At 48.0% G+C, this 23,304-nt stretch overlaps 1 protein-coding gene across 2 annotated transcripts in view; it reads left to right on the top strand.

The window, feature by feature from the left end:
* pik3cb (phosphatidylinositol-4,5-bisphosphate 3-kinase, catalytic subunit beta) overlaps window positions 1–23,304 on the top strand; it is a 58,257-nt gene that overhangs the window by 5,690 nt on the left and 29,263 nt on the right. Inside the window, exons 2-3 of one of the 2 annotated variants that reach the window (XM_064303721.1) lie at window positions 9,088–9,165; window positions 22,768–22,954. In XM_064303721.1, coding sequence (XP_064159791.1) covers window positions 22,802–22,954 — 153 coding nt within the window. In that variant the 5' untranslated portion in view covers window positions 9,088–9,165; window positions 22,768–22,801. The remainder of the gene's footprint in view (window positions 1–9,087; window positions 9,166–22,767; window positions 22,955–23,304) is intronic. The other variant, XM_064303719.1, reaches the window with a different exon arrangement.

The raw sequence follows: 23,304 nt of genomic DNA, 5'->3' as shown, positions 1-23,304 counted from the left end.
GGGAGTGCGGTGCAGCCGACACCGCCGTAACGCTCCTCGTGACCCCGTTCGATGAGGTCGCTCGCTCGCCGGGCTGCCATTTTACATTTCCTAACTTTATTTATTATTATCTCCATGCTCCTGCTGTGTTGAACTGTCTGCGTCTGTCACTGTTCTGTTAATGCTATATGTGTTGCTTTGTTTTGTTGTAATACTACTGTGTGATACCCACATTTCTCCTCATTGGGGCTTAATAATGGACCTTTATATCTATATCTGGCCGTGCTCCTGGGGAAAGGGCCCCCTGTTGGTGAGAGCTGTGCCTTCTGCGCTGGGTCAGTAGCAGAGTAGGCTAAAGATGGGGAGGCAGAGCAGAGAAGGCTGGGGGGGGGTGGGGGTTGTTTTTAGAGTGGGGAAGGGGATTGCATACTGATCCCAGTATGGATGTATCCACATCTGCTGGGTCTCAGCTGACCCTAAATGGGATATCTCTTTAGTAAGGCGTGACCATAGCCTTCGTACAGAGCAACCTAGAAGAAACTAAGTCCCTTAGGCTACACTTCATAATGGACAAGGAGACAAACAGCCACCCCAGAGCGCACAAAAAGCATTGGTTCTCTTGCGTAAGGCGGTTGCTGTTTTGACAGATTGTTTTTCTGTAGTTATTTCCTCTTCCGGCTAACAGAACAGAACCGCTTTTCATTCGACCGTATGAGCGGTTGCTGACGGATGGAGGCGGTTCTGAGAGACGCGGAGTTACGGCTGGCTCTCCGGGCTCTCTCTGGGCTCTCTCTGGGCTCTCTCTGGGCTCTCACTGGGGTCTCTCTGGGCTCTCTCTGGGCTCTCTCTGGGGTCTCTCCCGCCTGGGTCGGCGAGCCCGCCTGCAGCTCCCGCTAACGCTCGGCTCCTCCCGGGTTCAACGGGGGCGCTCTGCACTTGGTACCGGGCCCTTGGGACGCCCAAAACTGCACCACCCGGCCCAAAAACGGGACCTTTGTGCTGTCAGGCGCGGGAAGGTAACTGAGTAACAGACACTGTCCCCCCGGGCTCCATTGTGTAGCTGAGAGCTATAGCCCTGGATCCTAAAGGTCATGCTCACAATGGGCTCTATATTTAGTGCCTATGCTGGGAGTGGGCGGGGTGGCCAGGCACCCGAGGCTCTAAATCTGGACGCCGGAGGTTACTCACTTAGAACTCTTCTCTCTCTGTTCTTCCTCTTTTCCGCCTCAGAGATAACTGGCGCTGTTTATCAACTTCTCTATTCCTGAGAGTGTGTGTGTGTGTGCGTGCATGTGATGTGTGCATGAGTACATATGTACATGTGTGTGTGTGTGTGTACATATTTATGTGTGTGTATATACATGTGTGCATCTGAGAGAGACAGAGAGAGAGTGTGTGCGTTTGTTGTGTGAATGGGGGTGGGGGTGTAGGTACTCAGGGTCACAGAAGAGAGAAATGGCCTGAAACCACTTTAGGACAGACACTGTTCTCTTTGTTTTTTTGCAGTAGTGACGCAGCCATCTTTGTGGTAAAGTTGCCTGGGGGTCTGTTTGCACTCATTGTTTTGATCTCTTAAGCACTTTTACCAGCTTACACTTTATTATGTAAATGACTAGTTTATGGCACCGAAGAGCACTTGGAGTGTGGTCTTGCAGTGAGTAGATAAAACTTAATGTGTTGTACTGCTTTTTTGACCGAGCCAATTTCGTCATGCCCTGGAGGGTGGTAAGGCAGGAGGGGGTGAGCTTTGCTCTTGGGGGTTAAGACCGTGTCCATCCGACTCCTTCAGGTCTCAACAGTTTCAGCCAAGGGCTTTACAGCTTCCAGTCAAGTCATCTTTCAAGAAGTGTATAAATGGCATGCTGCTGCCAGTGATCTAACAGCTGCGTATGTACAGCCTATAGGCAGCTCAGGCTTAAAGGGCCAGAGGAGGCTATAGTCGCTGTGTTTAATGGTGTTCCAGGAAGAGGTGTGTTTTGGCTGTATGCCCCCCCCCCACCCTGGGATTCTCAGCAGCACCCTGGTTAATGATTCTCCCAGAGAGGATGTGGAAGCTCCCAGGGACTCCAAATGCTCCCAGGCGCTCATCGATAGTCAGCCGGGCCTTCAAGAACTGTGCCTATGGCGGGGTCAGTGAGTCGGGAGAAGCTCCGAGGGGGCTGTCCTCCATGTTCCCTGCGCGTCTGTCCCTCCCTCCTGAGGTTTCGCTCATCCCTCTTCCCTTCGACAAAGACGCGATGTCAGGCCTCGCTAGTCTTGTTAGCGCTCTAGACGTTCTCCCGTCAGTCCCTTATCGTCCTTATCAGCCCCAGTCAGAACCATCCGCTCTGGGCTCGCTCACAACCGTCCGCTCTGGGCTGTACTCCGCGGGTCTCTGCTCTGCTTTCTGAAGTGCTGACCAGCCAGAACGACTTACCCCACACACAGCTGAGGGCAATGCCCAGCTTTCTCACATCCTAATGGATGGAAATTCATCACCTTAAAACAGAAGCAGCATGTCGGTGAACAGTTCAACTGTGGCAGGTTGAGCGGAGGAACAGGGCTCTGAGAAGGTGTGTATGTAACGAGTGTAGCATGGCTAGTTAGCTAGTAAGCGCAGGTGCCATAAAGCAAAAGCCTCATAGCGGGTTACCATGACAACACTGTCTGTCGGTGCAACTCTCAGATGCAAAATAACAATGTTATCCTTAACATAGGGCAATTTTGCCCTTCACTTACGGGTCCCCTCTGGAGTCTTTGGGTGAGCAAGAGGCACTCGTTACACACAGTGTTCGGGTGTATGAACAGGGCTCTGAGGAGGTGTATAGTGTTTGGATGTAGGAACAGAGCTCTGAGGAGATGTATAGTGTTTGGATGTAGGAACAGGGCTCTGAGGAGGTGCATAGTGTTTGGATGTGATAACAGGGCTCTGAGGAGGTGTATAGTGTTTGGATGTAGGAACAGGGCTCTGAGGAGATGTATAGTGTTTGGATGTAGGAACAGGGCTCTGAGGAGGTGCATAGTGTTTGGATGTGATAACAGGGCTCTGAGGAGGTGTATAGTGTTTGGATGTAGGAACAGGGCTCTGAGGAGATGTATAGTGTTTGGATGTAGGAACAGGGCTCTGAGGAGGTGCATAGTGTTTGGATGTGATAACAGGGCTCTGAGGAGGTGCATAGTGTTCAGATGTGGGAATTGTTAGTCAGAGAAGGCAGCAGTTTGTTACACTGAGTGTCCCGGCGGAGCTATGCATCTCTGTCTCTGTCTCTCTGCCTGCATACGTGCGTGTGTGTGTGTGTGCGTGCGTGTGCTTTTGTCTGTGTGTCAGTGTTTGTGCATAGTTCAGGAATGATATGAATTCTTGGCACCTGGGGGAAACGGTGCTGCAGTAACTGGAACCCGGAGCCATCGCGGGGACGCCGTGTGTCTGTGAGGTGAAGCCTGTTTGTGAGCTCCTCTTTGCCTGGGAGCTCTTTCTGTTTGTTTTCTCCTCTGGCATCTAAACAATGTGGGATGAACTCCTGTAAACAATGCTGTATTTTCACTTTCCTCTCCTCAGAGACTCCGCCCCCTGCCTTAGACCTTCCCACTGTGGTTTGCTGTGGCAGGCTGGGTGTGGCTAATTTGTTTTAATTCACTGCTAAGAATACCTCCATTTTTTGGGGGCAACTTGCTTTCAGATGTATTGTGAAGCTCACACAAAGCGTGCTGCCCGCTCACTCAGCTCCAGCCAAATTCAGGGAAGTGCTTTTGTGCCACAAAGCACTCCAAAGATTTTTACAAGTAAAGATCAAAGCACCTCCAGATGGGCAGTGCTGGATCTTGAGGCAGGACACTTTGGTATTTGGGGGGGCGTGTGGTGTTGAGACAATAGGGGTGGCTGCCGGTGGAGAGTGCAGGGGTTATGGGGGTCGGGGGTAAGATAGCGTGGGGCGCAGGGTGCATGAGGGAGCCCACACAGGGGAGAGAGGATTTGTGTTTGATGTTGTTCTTCCCAGTTGGAGAGGAAACTGCATGCCTGGCATTCCACTGTAAGGGAGGGGATTGGGCGAGATAGATGGATAGTTAGAGAAAGGGAAGGAGGGAGGGAGGGAGAGAGATGGAATAAAATGGGAGAAGCCTTGAATGTGACACACTTGGCTGCACTGGGGTTGGGTGGGGCATCTGTAAATATATTAACCACGATGTTAATAATTTTGAGTTTGTCATTCCAAGGTTGGTCATGGGTGTCTGTCACATTAAATGGAAGAGATTAAAGTGCAAAAGATGCATCCCCTGGATTAACTCTGTTAAAAACACAAATTCATGGTGTCTGTTGCTGTGCACAGTTATATTGTGATAGAAAGTTCTTTTATTGAGCACATGCTGTTCTTGTTTGCAAAGGTTACACAACTTAAAGCGCAACTGCTATGTTTGTCTCCGTACCGCTGATATTTTTAAGAATGGGATACGGAACATGGGTAGATGATGAAAGGTCGATGTTTATTTTATTGCCAATGTTAATGTTTACTGGAATGAAATACATTAGTCCCAGTGCTTTTGGCTGAAATGTTTATGGCAAGAAGAGTGAGCAGGAGTCTCTTCAGACCAGTCTAACCGTGAGTAGGAGTCTCTTCAGACCTGTCTGACTATTGGAATATTGCATCTTATCAGCTGTGCTCTTTTGGGCTCCATGCTGGAGACTGCAGTGACTCCTTCGCTGTCTGCTGCTCGTTTGCATTGTGGTAAGAACAGAATGGTGGGTGTGGTCTCTCGGGCTGGAGGGCGATGTGTGTTGAGCAGGAAGGGCAGTTGAGACTGTTCAGGGGTGGGTGGGGTTATTGGGGTGGGGGTGGAAAAGCAGGAATTGCCTCAGACTATAAACAGCATCTCGCAGCTTCTCGTCAGAGTGGGGGAGGGGGCCAGTGGATGCATTTAGGGGAACTGAAGGTGATGAAATGTTAGGGCAATCTGTTTTTCTACCCATCCCCCCATCACCCACCCACCAATCTGTATGCGCTGCTGTGTGTTTGTGGAGTAGAAGAAGGGATTGGCAGGCTTTTCAGTCTGAACCTCAGGTTGCACCCTACAGTCACCCTATTGCATAATATTATGTTCCCAGCCACAGACTCCCTAAACTATAATGCGAAGCTCTCATAAGGGAGTCCTCCAGGCAGATCATGCATGATGTAATCTAATGAGGCAGAGCTATGATAGCACATGGAGATAGGCTGCCATCATCCATGCCACACAGGAAGTGGGGGAGGGAGGGCTTCCCACATTCCTGAGAGAGATACAGAGACAGAGAGCAAAGGAGAGAGAGATGGAGAGAGAGATGCAGAGAGAGGAAGAGAGAAGGCGAGAAAGACAGGGAGAGGTGAAGAGAGAGGGAGAGAGCGATAGAGAGAGCAGTTGAATGGGTTCACGGGTGTCCATTGAAACACAGTATAAAGACCTTATGACCAGGTTTTTATACTGGGGGGGGTGGATGTCGGGCTCAGCGCTGTTTTGGGCCTCGGTCCGAACGCTCGTGACACGGCGGCTCTGTGCCCTCAGCCGAGAGGACGACCGGCCCCCGTGTGCATAGCGTCCTGTGCTACGGGCCTCTTAAATGGAGGCTGTTTTTACAGTCGCCCCTTATTTTCTTTCCTAATTCCCCTCCCCTCCCACCCTCGCTTTCGGTAAGCACAGCTACGATGCAGCGGAACTCCTGTCGGTCGGATTCACATTTTGAACTCCCCTGCGATTGAAGTGGAATTTCGAAAGCGGGCCGATTGCATTCGCGATTTGCGGCCCTCGGTGCGACACGCCGGCTGTGCGTGTACTTAGTTCCTCATCCACTGTTGCTATAGGAAAGAAGTTTTTATCAGCATGGGGATAAAGCCCTCAAGCTAAAGGCCTTTGTGATAGTTAATGTTTAACATGCAGTGCGGATGTGAACTCTTATCACGAGAAGTGACGCAGCCTGTCAGTGATTATTGTTTCAGTTACAATAATTTTTTACTTTATTTCCATGTCAATTCTTTGGTAAAGCCGCGCATGGCATGTAAAACTGAGCTATACACCAATGAAGGCAGTAGAAAAAAAGAAAAGCAAAAGGGAAGGTTTGTAGGTGAAGGTTCCAAGCTTTTATGAGTCTGCTTTTTTAATAACCATTTACATGGAATTTGTGTGATACCAATTTGGCACTGTACGTGCAATTCATTTCCAGCTGAAGTTTAAATGTGCATGATACCTTAAAATTATAACTAGCCCTACTAACTGTTTTGCAACCTCTCACAACCCCCTGCCCCACACACACACACATACACTTTCATCCACAGCATGACAGTTCTGCTTCAGTGCTTTGCAGAGAACAGCACTAAGTGATTTGAGTGGTGGCTTGTGACACACTGTGGGGAAAGCGGTTATAAATCCTTCCTCTTTGTGATGTCATTTCCTGTTACCCTTAATGGATTATGAATAGGATCAATGTTCACATTCTGATATTGTTTTGTTCTTGGGTACATCAGGAAGCAAGAGCATAAGTAATAAAAAATGAAATGCATTGCCTGGGCTGTAAACATAATATAGACCCACTGTGAGGATCAAGGTGTGGCTGCTCAGACATGCTCACACACACACACACACACACACACACACACACACACGCACGCACGCACATATGCAAACTCACTGATATACGAGCACTTACTATGAAAAAAAGGCGTGTTGCGAAAGCATGGCTGTCTATTGTCACTTGCATTCACAGAAACTCACACTCTCAAACAACACAGATATACCAGTGTATTTACCAGTGTGAGAGACTCATACACGTACTCTTTTTGGAGTACAGTCAGCAGAAACAAGAAGCTAAAATAACCCAGTAAGAACTTTATGCGATATTATGGTGCTTCCGCACCATACATTTTGTATAGATGTATAGACACCAAATAGAATCATCTAGACTGAGCTGTCTTCTTTTTGTGGTGGCTATTTTTTTTGCCCACAAGGTCACGCCCTCGTAAACAAGATGGTGCTTCTGGCCAACAGGGAATATTCAGGAAGAAATAAATAGCCTAGCTTTCCTTTGCAAGGGAACTTGTGTTTACATCTTCATTTATCCATCTGTAAAGTCAGAGAAGTTGGTTGGTAGAAGCTAGAAGTTGCCGTTTGAAAATGGAGAGGTGATGACGCATTTCATCTTTGCAGTTCCTCCTCTTCTCTAGAAACCTCTTTAAATAAATGCGGTTGATGTGTGAATTTTTTCATGTACGTTGGCACGCGCCTTAGCGTGTTGTGCCACTGTAAACCTTTGGCTGTATGGCTGCATGGTGGCTGATTTCTCATCAAACAGACAAAGCACACGTGTCTGCATGCAAGAAAGAAATGTAAAATGTGATTCAAAAAAGAACAGGTGTGTGCTGAACCATGTTATATAACGAACCTAGATATGCAGTGAAGCCGCCCTGTACCTATATTCCAAATGGCGCAGCGGTTCTGCAAGCAGTCCTACTAGCTGTTTTGTTTGTTGGTGGCACAGGTTGGGACTTAACAGGCCGGTTATAGCAGAAAAAAATAGTTCCTTATTCAATGTCAGTGCAGTGTGAACAGGTGTATTCAGCACTTGAATGTTTGCTTAGTTGTAAATGAATAATGCGAGTGACGTGCCAGGTGAGCAGGAGGGGAAATGCACCTGTGGAAGTCCCCAGGTTGCTGGCTCTTCTAAGGCTCTATTGTGTTTCTGGACAGTCAGTCTACAGTGCCTCTGGTTGCCTGGCTTCTCATGGCTTCAATAGGGCACAGTATCTACTGGGAGACACTCAGCGCTGGCTGAAAGACACACACGTCACCGCATACGGGAACACCACGCCACTCTGAAGCCCACAGGATGTCAAACTGTGCTCACAGGCAGATGTGTGAGGTGCAGCCCTCGGACACAGAACACACCTGGTCACACGCGGCATTGAGACATATCACATAGCGCACGCAAACTGCATGTGCTCGCACTCAGGGCAGTCGTCCCATTAAAACATTATTCGGGATGCTCACCAAACGGAACGTCACACATCCACAGGCACCCACATGCACGCGTTACGCTTCCACGAACACGGACGTGAACATCGGGCCCTCTCTACATTACCGGGCGCTCACACCCCGTTCGGCTTCAGAAAGTAGGAAGGGAGGAAGGGACGGAGCACTCCGCCCCCCTCCGAGCTGTGGGCTGGCGGACGACCGCTTTCTGTTTGCCTTTGAAACATTAACCAGCACTTATCAGCGTCTGTTAATGGGGTGGTGAATAATTGAAAAGGGCTGTTTGCATGTGCTGCCTGCCAGAGGGATGACGATGATGTTGATGGTGGTGACGATGATGATGGTACTGGTAGAGTTGCGTGGCGTGTTTGGATAGTGTGACACAGTTGACCTGCCGCTGCCTTTCCTGTCCTGTCTGTCTGGTCTCCGTGTCTGACTTCACTCTGGTTTGCTGTGTGTACACTGCATAGAGGACATCGCCGCATCTGTAAGAAGGGCCTGCTGGTTCCACAATCAAAAACCGACTCCCTCACCTGATATATATGTAAATATGATATTAACTCTGACCTTGGGGGCTGGAACATGTGCGTGTGTGTGCGTGTGTGCGCGCGCGTGTGTGTGTGTGTGCACGCGTGTGTGTGCGTGTGTGTGTGTGTGTGTGAGGGCTGTACAGTGCGAGTGTGTCTGTAATGTAGGCAGAAAGCCGTGCAGTGTTTAGCCGGTGCAGACTGTCCGCACACTCAGCTTGTCCTCAGCGTGTCTGTGTGCGTGTGCTGAATCCTGATGCAGCTCCTGTTACAGGACTGCGCTGAGTGCTGTCGAGCGCAGATAGCCCGGCTCCACGGTCACAGGGAGACTGGGCTCACCTGACGCTGCTCAAGCATTTCCACAGACCTCCACTGTGGCCCAGGACTCCACAGGCTCATTCACTCGTCTCTGTGTTTGATTTCCTGCCCCTCACCCTAGACTGTCTCTACTGAGCATGTGCGGAGATTGCAATACTGCAGTGAGGGCATCAGAACACTCTGCTGAGGGTGTCCTCTCTCTTTCTCACTCTCACTCTGTCTCTCTCTCCCTCCTTCCTCCCTCTCTGCTTTTCTCTCACACACACTCCTGACGCTCTGTCTCCTCCTGTCAGATGCTGTGCCTACCCACCACCCTTGAAGTCTCAATCATGGAGCGTCACAGGAAATAAGTATCCTAAGGCGACACCAGGTTAGTCTTTCGTGTGTGTGTGTGTGTGTGTGTGTGTGTGTGTGTGTGTATGTATTTCTTTGGGAATGTGTTTCTTTATGTGTGGGCTCCTTTGCAGATATCTTATATGAAATCCAGCTCTTCATAGCTGTGGTGGCCAGGTCATTAGTCTGAGTGACAGATGATTGTTTTACATCCGTTTGTTTACGTTTGTGACCTGCTGGCAACCGCTGAATGAAACCTGGGCAGTTTGGGTCTATGTGGAACCATGACAGGACTGTGCGCACCCATTCTGAGTCGTCTGTGCTGACCGGCAGGGAATGCCTGGAGATCAGCAGGAGAAGAGGGTGTTTTTTAGGAAGTGGGATGAGTACTACCTCTAACATTTGATGTTTGGTTTTATAACACCATGACAGAGAGGGATGGGGAAGTTTGTGGGCTTCTCATAATGGAGACATGTGGGTGTGCAGTCAGTGTTCCTGGAATACAGCTCATGAATTACTGTCATAAGCTGTTTCTGACCATCAAGTGACTGTGCTGTGAGGTCCTTGCTGGTGTAGGGGGTCTCAGTCTGAGCACAGGCCTTTGTGAGGTGGGTTGGTTGAGTGACAGCAGTTTGCCTTTTATCTTTATTATGTTAACTCGGTTCTCAGTGTTTGTGCATTTCCAGGTGTGCTCTGTGTTTCATAGTTTTTCCTCTATATTATTCACTGTCCTTGTTTTTTCTCTGTGCTCTCTTTCTGTGTGGCTGTTGCTTCATTCAGTTTTAGTCACCATTGGTGTTGTCTCACGGTGAGTCCTTTCACAGTAACAATGCCAAACACTGGAGATTTTCCACCTCCAAAATGGTAGCTTTGCCTGTCTGGTTACTTTTCCCACCAGAAACTAAAGCCACCTGAAGAGAAACATGTAACGTTATATTATTTTAGGCCATAGTATTTAACTATAGTGTGCATGTGCAGGCCTGTGTTCATCAATTAAAAAACACGTTTTTTTTAGTGTTTAAAGCATGTCTGTCCGGTTTATTTTAATGTTAACCTTTCTGTACTGTACTCAGGCAGAATAGCAAATCAAACAGAACTATAGTCCTCCTGCTAAATTGCTTAACTTGACCATATAAGTTAAAAGTAACTTCTGTTTTGGTGCACAGCTACATTGTTTGACATAGGAGTGCTTAATTACAAGAGATTTTGCCGATATGCTACCTGTATCGCTAACTGAACTACAGCTTGCTAGCCATTTTATTTTTTATATTAACATTAACCAGATCACATGTTTTGCACAAATGACTGCCAGTTTATCTTTTAGAAGTTCAAGAATAATGTTACTGCTTGCATCATGAAATTGAAGATGCTGTCAGAAGCTGAAAAAAGTGAGATCTGTGCAGGATCTCAGAGGCAGTATTAATGGCTCTTCAAGAAAGAAAGGATTTTGGATGACACCTTTCATTCCTAAGTTATGACATCTCGATTATCCAGCTAGCTGGCACAGCTCCATCCTTTCACTCATGAGTTTAGCGGCAGCAGCCGCCTCTCGCTGCTCCTTCAGGTCTGACGTGGTGTGTCTGAGCTGTCACCCGCCCTGTGCCGGGAACAAACAAAATATGAAAGCTGACGTCTTATAGCAAATGTTGGATTTTTACTTTTGATCTTTTACCTTCCCTGTAGATTTCCTATCATTTTGGCACTAATAATAGACAAACTGAATGCCACCGGCAAAGTACACCTGTTGGCAATGGCTTTTGTCTGGTACACAATAGTGTGCTTATATTCCCATGAACTATATCCAGAATATCAAATATTGTGTCATATACCGTTTCCATACACAATCTGAGGATATCCTGCCATGGTCCACATGCTCAGACATATGTCTAATTTCTGCTCCTTTCCTTTTTTACATACTCACTGTCCTGAGGCTCATCCACTGTCCTTTTCTCAGTCTTTATTACTACAATAAATTGGAGGCAGTCTGACTCAGTACTATCACACAGTAATCATAGCCACAGCACTGTGACACAGTCTGACACAGTCAGAGTGGAGCTTTGTTTTTCTAGTGATGGAGCACAGCCTGCACAGTCATAGAGGTGCTTTGTTTCTTCTGGTGATGGAGCACAGTCTGGCACAGTTGCAGTCCTCAGATGTCTCAGCTGTCTCTGTCCTGCTAAGGTTTATTTTTTAAATAAGTCTGCATCCATGCAAGAAGTGCCATGCGTGGGCTGTCCTCAAAAGCACTCACCCACTAGTGCACTACGGGCCGCAGAGTGCTACAGGAGAGCTAGCACCAGTTGAATTCTTGTTCACTGTTAGCCTGTCTGTGCCTGTCAAGTTTGTGTGCTAAACTAATCCGACAGCAGCCCAAAGAACCCTTTCTGAATGAATCCACTGTCCCTGATTGGACAAAACCCCATCTGTATCTGCCGATACAGATTCACAGTTACTGTCCAGCTGATGACATAGCCATGCCTTAAACCTCTATAGGGCCCAGTCTGCACTGGCAGCATTACCCTTTCTGGCAGAAGCGCTCAGATTCTCCCTTCAATTAGCCGTTTGCTAGCGTGTAGGCGCCTCCTGAGCAGAAGACGTTTCAGCTGGTGCCCTGAGGGGCTCCTGGGACGTGGAATTTACTGCAGACCGTGTCTTCATGTGGGTGCATGTCAGGAAGACTGAAGTAACAGACTGAATGTGCGTGTGTTCGTGTGATTGCGCTCTTGCCTGAATGAGACCGTGTGTCCATGCGTCTGTGCCTGCGTGTGCAGCCGTAATGTGATTTGGACTGGCAGCAGCAGCCTGCATATTCCTACTGCAGGTCAGTAAGCAGAACATTGCACTGCAGTTCTGCCGTATCTGCGTACGTTTGGGTCGAGCCCCGCCTCTGATCACAAGCTCTCAGTGACGTATCACAGCCTCAGTTTCCTGGGTTTTGTGTAGCGCTTTATGTCCATCCTGTCTGAAAGGCCTGCAGCTTTCACTGGACAGCTCAACCGCTCCATTATCTCTGCTAGTGTTGTTGAAGAAATCTGGTGTGAAGTGCGCTGAATTATTATTCGCTCTGCAGGCATCTTACAAAGCTTACTTTTTACTTGACTTCAAATTGCAACCAAAACCTGCAGGTTTTTCTATCTGACAGTCTTTGTCAACATTTTGGTTAAGCTTAAAGGAGAATTTTACCTATATTGCATGCTATAATATATTGTCCTTCAATCCTTGTAGAACGAACCCAGTGATGTATGCATACTGTTTGCTGATACTAAGCACGCAAACAGATTTTTCTCTGCAACTTCCTGTTCAGATTACTCAGCCTAGAATAGGCTATAATGTATTTCTTTCTCTGGAGCCCACAGCCATAAAAAACAGGCATTACAGTCTGGAGAAAAGAGGCAGTGGGGAAAAAAACAATGGATCACTCCATCTTGTTTAAGACATAGCAAATTATTGATGCTGCGCTTGCAGTGTAACTGGCTTAATGAGCCATAAGACCCTACATTGTGCTCAGTGCTATAATGTACATCTCTCACAGAGCTACAGGGCGCTGTAATGTACGATTTTTCACAGTACATAACCACAGGGCACTGTAATGTATGTCTTTCACAGTACGCTACTATGAGGCACAGCAATGTACACATCCCACAGAACACAACTGTATGGCACTGCAATATACATCTTTCACAGAGCTTCAGGGCACTGAAATGTATGTCTCTCACAGTACACAACTATAGGGCACTGTAAAGTACGTTTCTCACAGTGCACGATTACAGGGCACTGTAATGCATTTTTCCCAAAATTCAGAACTGCACAGAGCTTAGTCTGCACTACAGTCTTACTCGGTACAGAAATGCCGAGAGTGGTAGGCAGTTGGAACCTGCATGTAGCTACTGGGTGGTGTGCAAGTGCTCACCCTGTCTACTTTCAGAACAACTATCAAGGGCTGTCTGATCAAATCATTTCCCACAGTACTGGGGGGTGGGGTTATTTTCTCCCGCGGATTTAAATGTGGCCGATTGTTCACGTGTTTATTTACATGTGGGTCCTCTTAAGAGCTTTTGTGTGAAATTCTGTGAGTTGGTCATAAGTATTAATATGTTTGGGAAGGCTGTTAGTCAGAGTCCTTAGCAGTAATTATAGATGCAGCACAAGTCATTGGGCTGTGCTCTGAGGATTGAGTGGAATTTCTCACTCAGCTGTAGCCATAGCACCAGGCTAATGTTTCTTTGTTAATGGGTATTTGCCTTGTCCTCAGATGACCTGCAACCGTTTCAAGGGACATCAAAGACTTTCAACAGCCAACTATGGAAGCATCACTCTCTTTCCCTCCATCTTTCTCATTGTCTGAGTTTCTCTCCTCCTTCCCCTCCCTCCTCTGATGGGTGGCGGGGGCGGGGGGTTGGTAGCTGTATGGACTGGGGGCTGGGAGCCTGTAGTCCTGAGCACACAGCAGCTCTCTCAGTGCTGACCCCAGCCTGGACGTGGTCGTGTGCGGTTCTTAAAGGCCGTTTCCCCTCACCTCCTGCTTCAGTGCACCTGTCATTGTGAAAGTTTGTATATGAAACATCCTCCCTGTTATGAAAGTTTGAGAAACCGTCTGTGAAGCACCCGCACCGTTATGAAACTGTTTGTGAAACATCCACACCATTAGGAACATCTCTGAGGTCACCTCAGCAGGTGGAGTGTGGATGTGATCGCAGATAGGAATGTGGTTGGAGTCTCTATGGCTAGGATGTGGGGAGGGGCACAGTGCAGTTTGCTTCCAAGGGAAATATTGTGAAGCTGCTTTTTGTGTCGAAGGCTCTTGTTTCTTGCTTGCACTGTGTCACAAGGAACTCTGGGTGACACTGAGCTTGCCCTCCTCGTGGGTGGGGAGTATTGCACAATGGACAGAAAGAATTATTTTCACTTGTTTTCAAAGTGCAGAGGTCCAGCCAGGCGTGGCTCGAAAATAGATTCCAAGACCATGCCTTTTAGAGAAGTGGCGCAGTGACTAAGGCTGCAAACCAATCAGCTGCCAGTGTCACAGGACGTGTTACTGCCACACACTGAGACAAAGCACAGGATGCTAAACTTGGTTGTGAGTGAGATTCTGGAATATAACACCCCGCCCGTGCTTTTAGAGCTAATATAAATAACCGGGAAGGGTATCCCCCGGCAACACTCTGTTCACAGTGCGTACCTGTCGGCTGGGCCTTAACATTGTTCAGCCCATGCAGTAATCCTACTTCTATTCTAATTCCTTTCATTTTCTTTTATAATTGGTATAATTATAAAATTGTACATGTCGGTCAATTGTCAGGCCCAGTTTGCCTCATATTGATAAGCTGTGTATCTGAAAGTTTATAGTTGAGAATAAGTGCCTGTGCAACATGTTACATTTAGCAGTAATGCTTCCTCTTCGTCATATTTGGTGTGCGTTGTGTCAAATATGCCACATTGTACCATGTTAAATTCCTCTACCTGGGTCGGTCACAGTCAAATATGTTTGGAAACATGAAATAAGTAACTTGAAATATTTTTTAATTTTCTAAAAAGACACTTATTATTCAATATTATTCATATTATTGTTTCCCATTCTACAGAAAAATTATGTTTTTGAGCATGGTTTTTCCTGAATTCTGACTTCCTCCTTTTCCTAAAAAAAATTAAAAAGACTCCATTTTAATTAGCCTCAGTACACCTGACTGATCATTAACCGGGGTGTTATTCATTTCCCAGTCACTGTCAGCAGGATCCAAGCCTGAGCCAGTGGGAAATATAATTAACAGAACCTGAAATAGTGTCACTGCAGGACATTAAAATTAAATGGGTTCCTGCTAAGTAAAGATATGGTAGCTTGGTTAAGTGCTTAGGTATTGTCTAGCACAGAGCAAAATATTAATGTGTTGTGTTCATCTAATTTGAAAAGTGATTTTTTTTTTAATTGTCTGTGTGGTTCAATCCAGTTTTAGTCTCAGAAAATTAGGTCTACCTAACAGCAAAATAGAAGGTTGTGGATTATGAGGACTGAATATGTGAAAATCCGTATAGGCGCTGCAGTGAGGTCTTAGATGAGCAATTTCCTTACGTTCACTGTAGTAAATTTGCTTTGTTTTAAATCAGCTTGGTGCATACTGGAAATGAACTGTGCTGTGCTGAATTTTTAAATGTCGTTCTGGTAGGAAGTTTGCTGTTGAGATCGAATCAAGTTTTGGTGGTTTGTTATCTGGCAAATTTTTCTGTCAACCCACACTGAACCACTCTTGTGGCTACGAGGCTCTTGTCAGAATTGAGTACCCAACTGAGCCCTGTTTCCCCTGGCAACTCCAATGGCACTTCATAGGCGTTTGTGTGGGTGGTTCTCTCATTGAGCTGCTGGGGCTGAGTAGCTGGACCCTGTGTTTTCTAATCCTCAAGGGCACTACTGTAATAGTGTTGGGTAAAACTCTGCAGTAAAATGCATCACAGATGCCCGGCGCTAAGTAAAACTAGGCAGTACAAGCGCAGTTTGATTAGATTGTCTGCTAAGCATAACTGCTAGATCAGATTGTGCCTGGGCCAAGTGTGGGCATGCAGTGCTCCCATTTCAGGAGCGTTTGCTTCTGAAAATTGGCGTGCTAACTGGAAAAATTATTTAGGGGTGTACTATAATAATGTACTAATTGGGATGTAATCGGTGCTGCTAAATGGGGGGAAAGAATGTTAGCCTGGAGCCCTGCTCAGCTAGCTGCGTGTCCTCAGGTACTGCTGCACCTGGGCATTTAGACGAGCTAATTATTAATATGGAAAGGAAAGCAGGGGTGTCTAATAAGTGATTGTGGGTGCTGGAGGACGCTGGGATGAAACTGGGTTTTGGCTGTGGCAGGTCCCTGTCTGGTGGCTGTTGTGTTGGCGCTCGGTGGCGTGTTGCGTTTGCAGCCGCTGTGTTGACACAGTGGCGGAGCGGGGGGCACAAGGCCGGCCTTGTGTAGGCACGGGACGGCCCCCTCAGTGACAGCGTGTGCAGAGCCGCAGTGGGACAGAGCCCCATTGTGGATGTGCTCCTGGCTGCTCTGCCAGGACAGTTACGCATTGTTCCCTTTGCACGGCGCTTTGGTGCCCCCGCCAACCCTGCCCCGCCCGTCCAGCCCCGCCCGTCTCACCCTCCTCCTCTCCCCCCCTGCCTCCAGGTTCTGTTCCGCATTTCTGCTGCTTCCACTGTTCAGCCAGGTTGTTTGTTTGTTTTGTGTGTCATAAAACACACATGCGCGCGGACACCTCACGAGACAGCTTACATGTACAGTTCATTGAGTTCACGAGTGCCAGAACAGCTTATGGGAACATAACAGAAGCAGAGAGGAACAGCAGAGAAAATCTGGGAGAAGCATAAGAGGAGACTAGCTGAAGAGTAGAAGAGGAGAATATCAGGGAGGAGCAGAACAGGATAATATCAGGGAAGAGCTGAAGAGGAGAATGTCAGGGAGGAGCAGAACAGGAGAATGTCAGGGAGGAGCAGAACAGGAGAATGTCAGGGAGGAGCAGGAGAGAATAGCAGGGAAAAGCAGAGAATGGCTCGGTGCAGAAAATCAAGTTACAGAACATCTCTCAGAATCAGGCTCACATATCCATTTCTTGGTGTGAAAGTAATGGTCTGTAATGTTGTGTTTGACATTCTGTGCATGTATGCTTGGTTGCGTTAGCGTGTTAGCCCTTGTGCTGGCCAGAGCTGAGCTGCTGAAGGGGCTTATGGTGAATCGGAGCCTGATGCATTAATCACAGGAACCTCTGCCTGCAGTGACTCACAAGCTGCCGTCGCCAGCCCACGCCGCTGTGATTGGCAGCTCACACTGCCTGCCCAAAGCTCTGCCTCTCAGCCTGCACCACTGCTGGGCCCAGCACTCACGTGACCAGCACTGATCTCTTCTGAGCTCCCTTTGTTTTCTCTCAGATGTCCTCAGCCGGCCAATAGGCATGTGGCTGTTGTTATACAGATGGTTCTCATTGGCTGCCATTTTCACACACCTGCCTGCCATTGGTCCCCTAAGTGTGGGCAGCCCTGTCAGTGCGCGACTCACTCGTACGTAGATAATCATGTGCATTGGCCCTCTGCGGAAATGAGCAGCAGCCTCAGCATATCCTACTTCAGTCTCTGTACAGCAGAGAGGATTAGCGAAGTGTTTGCTTTTCCCATTAAAGTCTCAGTGGCTCAGCTGATTGGCAGAATCCCTGGCTACCCGCTTTCAGCTGTGTTCATGTATTCTGTGTGCATCCTGATCCAAGGTGCCTCGCGATTAGGCGCGTCCACACTTCTGGCTGTTTGTTTACGAGCGTCGCCCCGTTGCTGGGAAAGCCCTTAATCTTCAGGGTTTTTAAATTGGGGCTAAAAGGTTAGCGTGTTTCTCGCGGCGCACGGATGCGTTTCCTCAACCCGGGTGGAAAACGCAGAACACACTTCGGAACCGCCGTGAACGCCTCTTGTTCTCTCCTGTTACTGCACCACGTGAGCCGAGCGTCTCGCCCTTCCTCCCCATGCACTGCTGCAAACACTGCTGCCATGCTGCCCTGGAGGACCCGGCCTCCTGCCTGCTGCTGCTGCAAACACTGCTGCCATGCTGCCCTGGAGGACCCGGCCTCCTGCCCGCTGCTGCTGCAAACACTGCTGCCATGCTGCCCTGGAGGACCCGGCCTCCTGCCCTCTGCCTCCTGCCCGCTGCTGCTACAAACACTGCTGCCATGCTGCCCTGGAGGACCCGGCCTCCTGCCCGCTGCTGCTGCAAACACTGCTGCTGCAAACACTGCTGCCATGCTGCCCTGGAGGACCCGGCCTCCTGCCCTGCTGCTGAACACTGCTGCCATGCTGCCCTGGAGGACCGCTCTGCCCGCTGCTGCTCAAACACTGCTGCCATGCTGCCCTGGAGGACCCGGCCTCCTGCCCGCTGCTGCTGCAAACACTGCTGCCATGCTGCCCTGGAGGACCCGGCCTCCTGCCCGCTGCTGCTGCAAACACTGCTGCCATGCTGCCCTGGAGGACCCGGCCTCCTGCCCGCTGCTGCTGCAAACACTGCTGCCATGCTGCCCTGGAGGACCCGGCCTCCTGCCCGCTGCTGCGTGTTTGAACTGTGCCAAGGTGTGCGACGGGCATGAAAGGGCTCTGTTGACACACTGCAGCCCTCGCTATCAGCCCGAGGGGGCAGACCAATAAGCCTCACGCATCACTTTTAAACATTAACCAGGCTATTCAGACATTATGAAAAAAGCAGCCTTTATAGCCGCCCAATTCCACCGGATACCAGATGTCATCCCGCTAATGACATAATGGAGCGGATTTGCCCGTTTACTTTACATTGGCAACGTGTAGAGCCCTCGCCTCGTCTCAGCACCCAAGGGAACAAATTAGAGATCTCATATCCTGTAGCGTGTTTTACGGCTGAGGATCGTATTCTGCGCGTGTCGTGTTCACTCAAATGGACGGATAAAAAAAAAGAGACCATAGCTTTCCACAGAGCATCGGTGTTACTAATAATAGCCTGGTAATCCCCATGGGGACCAGACGTGTTTGTTTGTGTTTGTTTTTCTTTTTGCGTGTGTGTGTCAGAGAGTGCTTTTCTGTATGCCTGTGTAGATAGGTATATGTTTGTGTGTGAGAGCAAGAGAAAGTATGCATCTCTAAATTTGTGCATGTATGTGTATGTGCTTGTGTATTCGTGTCTGTGTGCACGTCTGTATATGTCTAAATGTTTTTGTAAAGGCTGTCTAGTGAGATGTGATCAGGAAAGTTGGCTTGTGGGAGTGGAGACCTGTGAAGACGGAAATGTTTTTGTCTTTGTTCATGTCTGTATGAGGGAATGATGTCGTGGTGTGGTTAGGGTGCTGGACTTGACTATTCTGAGTGTGCAATTTCTGGGTCAGAGAGGCTGATTTACTGCTGTTCTGCACGCTCACACTCCAAGCTCCTATCCAACTACATTTCCCCACCCCCTCATTTCTGTGCATCTTGGACTGACTTGCAGGTTTAGTGCAGTTAAACCCAGCTTTGCTGCCAGTTGCCATGGTGTTCACTGTGTCCATCTCTGTGGGCCGGCAGAGAACCCCCCCCCCCACAGGTCACAGTCTTCCCCTATGACATCATAATCCGAAGTGCACATTGCTCTCACCTGTACATTTCCGTCATTATTATAGTTGGTTGTTCCTGGGGAAATTCCATGTAATTTACCCGAGGGTAGGGTTGCATAATGCCAGACTCTACATAGTTAGAACATACACAATGTTTTTGCCCCGACACGAGTTGTGTGGTTTGCCCGGAAGGACGGGGCAATGGCCGCACCTGTCATCAGGCAGCTTCGATCACGCTGCCGCACTCGGGGGCGGCTGCCCTTATTTTTTACTGCGGTCGCCGCCATGCCCATTTCCATGCCCCTGATTGGCCGGCAGCCAGAGCCCCAGTGAGTAAGAACCACAGTTGGGCGTGAGTCAGGGCTGCCGGGTGGCATTGGGGCCGCGGGCCTGTCGCCTGCGCTGTACCGGCGGAGGGGGGAGGGGCCCTGATCTTATCTCCGGGGGGTTTAAACGAGCCGTCTGCCCCGCACTGCTAACCCGGCGTCGGTCGGGAATGCTGAATCAGGTTATCCCGTTAGATCCCCTGTGTGAAGTCCCTGCTGGATATTTATAGAATAGGAGTGGGGGGAGGGGGCCTTTGAGGTTCATTGGTCACCAACAAGGAATTTTTGTTCTCCTTTTTTGAATGCAGTGCTCAAAAAGTACAAAACATTCTGCTGTCAGCCAGTTCAGCAAATGAATTATCCTTTATTCACTTCTGTTTTTCCACTGGTAGGTCTCCATACCTTCATACATTTTTGGAACGTTTTTAGCTGAGGTAAGGTTACTCATAGACACAATGACCCATCTGGGAATATCATACAGTGATGAGAATGCTTTTAAAAACATGGTGGAAATGTTTATTGGGCCCTTGAACTTTTGACCTTCAATTCGCTCCCTTGAAAAGTAGGGCAAGTTCAGTGTGTGAGAGACTGCCGGTAGTCAGTTGTTGAGGTGTATCTGTGGATATCCTGTTTCTGTGGTTCTGTACGTGCTCATGCGCACTTCGACACTGCGACTTCCCCCAACCTTCCTGTGTTAAAACCACATCTGTGTCTTGGAAATACTGTCTGTCTGTGTGTTAAGATCTATGTGCATTTATCCATGTGTATAGCCTTTGTTCTGGGGGAATGTTTTGTGTGTGAAATGGTTTTGGGGTGGGAGGTTCCTACTGATGTGGTTCTCTCTCCCCCTTCCCCTATCACCCCAGGCTTTCACAGTCTCAGGTATGAGCAGTTCTTTCAGCAGCTGAACCAGACACTCCAGCCTGCCTTTGATAGTCTTTACACCTCTCTCCTGGATGAAAGCAGGTTTTTGTGTCGTTTGTCACACAAAGGTATTGCAGAGAAGTGTCAAATTAAGCTGTTCTTTTTCGAGAGTGCTGACATTGACCACTTTTCTCTGGAAACCACTGAGCCTTGCATTGCCACAGATGGCTCTCTTACAGCAGTGTCTGTGTCAGGCTTTTTATAAATCAGGGGACTGACTGTGTCACACTTACCCATTCTTGTCCATGGGAAAACTGAGCTTGCATGAAAGCTGCATCATGCAGACTTTTGGGCCATTGTCCAGTATTTGCAGCACATCTGAGTTATGTACTTATGTCACTCATGGTTGACGCATGACCATATTAGTTAAGTACATTTGCCATGTGTTAGTATGTGCATTTACGTTGGCTGTTGGCGTTGCACTGCTAACTCTGAGAGTTTGACAATCAATCACTTAAATTAAGACAAAGCACTATTCTTATATCTTTGAGCTATTGATGGTGAATTTGGATGAGGTGAGACGTTGAATTTTATTGCATATTAGTTGGTCTTCATATTTGACTTTTGAAAAACTAGTGTTTGCCAAGAGTTTTCGGTGTCAGTTCTTATTCCTGACAGAATATCAGAGTGGTTGGGTACTCGAGACATCTGGCCTGGTTGCATAGCAGTGCCAGTCCAGATGCTGGGCGAGTCACTCTCCTGAACGAGGTGCCATCTGTTCCCTCTGAGTCCCCTTGGGGCCCAGAAGGGTCTGTGATGTGTGGCGTCCCTTTCCAAATCGCTGATCTGGGACACGTGCTGGACCGGGCCTGAACCAGCGGTCTGCCTCGCTCCACCTGGAGGAGAAGCCATTACCTCAGCAGCTGGAGCTGAGCAAAGGATGGCTTTATGTCTGTCTGCAGAGAGCTGTTGTGTCTGTGCTGGGCTTGGAGTTTCTCAAGGGAGGTTCAAACTCTTCTTCCCCATTTGCTTTGGGGGCTGTCTGACTTCCCTGTTTGGATTTGAATCATGGCCGTTTCTAACGCTTGCCCAAAAGGACAGCGTGTCCGTTCCGCACGGATCTGCAACATGGGGCTTGACAGCCAGGTGCTGATCTTTCTGCTTTGCGGCCATTTTTGAGACACCGTATCAAGCGCCGGGAGACGCAGGAACTCACCCGAGCTCCGGACACGTGCGCTACAAGGTTTCCGTGCTCTTTTCACAGAGCTCCTCTTTCTTTGAATTACTTTGAATAAGCCTTTTTGGATCAACTCGTTGCCTAGGGGGGAAAAAATTGCTTTGCATTTTTCTGGTTTAATGCACCTCCGCCAACCAAGGGATCCTCCTAAGGCAAGGCTGGGTTGTCGCCCTGGTGTTTAGGAAACTCTGACTTCGTGTTGGTGGGTAAAACATTCTTGCTAGCCCCACCTTCAAGATTTGGACATGGTGGACATGCCTAGTCCTTTCTGACCCATTGCGATGTCTTTGCCATTATTGTAGTCCTTGTGGATGACATTGGAGATATTAAGTAGAGATGTGTAATCTTTATTTGTTTTCTTAGGGAGCGTTGGCTATGGGCCCAAGGAGTTAATTCATGCATGACAACTGTTTTATAGTGCGGTCTAACTGTGGTTTAGTGAGAGGCATTGCAAGCATCTAGTGTACTTTGTGGCTTGGTGTCCTTACATCTGCTCTACATCTTCTGGAAGCCTGTTAGTGCCCTTGAATGTTTTTGGCAGTGATGGAGTTCAAACCACATTGTCCCAAGACAAAATCTTCCAGGACAGAGGCCAAGAAGTGTTCTGAGAAATGTGATTGGATCCAGAAAACATGGCCAAATGAGTGGATCTAAAAGCAAGACCAAAACTCCATTGATCTCAGGATTTTTCTGGCATTGGCTTCACAGAACTACCAACATCCTGCAGGAGTTATAGTCTCTGGTGGTCATTATAAAATCATTTACACACAAGTATTTGTTGATTTTTTATTGGAAATTTACACTTTACGCGACTGACGCAGAAGACCACAAAAACCACCTACCATTGTTTGAACTCACCTTGTAAAGCATGTTGTTTGCATGCAAGTATTAAAATTGGTAGCAGCCCAAAAAATTATTTTTGAAAAAAATGTCTGGAATGGTTTCTCAGTTCTTATTATTTATACACCGAAATGGTACATGAATAACACCTTTACTCACAAAACACATTCACCTGGTAAAAGGTTATGAATGTTGATCTTGGACATTGTCATGTCATTGATTTCCACTCCATTAGAGCCATATGGACAGCATGGTGTTTCATGGTTTGTGCTCACAGGTGTGGTTGGTTCTGCTGTTCCAGGTCCATATGGTTCTGCTGGTGGGCAGACCCTGCCATGCCTCCCGCCATGACCGATATGCTGGACATTTGGGCGGCCAACTCGCAGCTCTCCGATGAGGACTGCGTCCCCGTGGACTTCCTGCTCCCCACTGGCATCTACATCCAGATGGACGTGCCCCGGGAAGCTACCATACAGCACATCAAACTGGTGAGTGTGTGTAGTATGCATAGTTTTGCTACCTAGCTTGCCCGCTGAACTAGTTGTTTTATAATTAAATATTTTTGCTTTATGAATGAAGTAAGCTTGTCAGTAATGGAAATTAAAGGGAGGTTACATCCATTACATTACTGTCGTTTGGCAGATGCTTTTATCCAGAGAAACTTGCAATGAAATGGAACATAAATTAATTCATGAGATTATGGGAGCAGCGGTGCCAGGTCTGGCCAATGATGCTCCGAGAACAGTAGGTTTAAGCGCATCATAAAAAAAATCTCTGAATGTAAGCTAACATATGCCACCTAGAACCATACTAATTTAATTCATAACAATGCAACAGT

The sequence above is a fragment of the Anguilla rostrata genome, chromosome 12 (assembly GCF_018555375.3).
Source record: "Anguilla rostrata isolate EN2019 chromosome 12, ASM1855537v3, whole genome shotgun sequence".
In the NCBI taxonomy this organism is placed as follows: domain Eukaryota; kingdom Metazoa; phylum Chordata; class Actinopteri; order Anguilliformes; family Anguillidae; genus Anguilla; species Anguilla rostrata.
The sequence above is the reverse complement of the archived record's forward strand: the minus strand, read 5'-3'. Positions and strand labels throughout refer to the sequence as shown.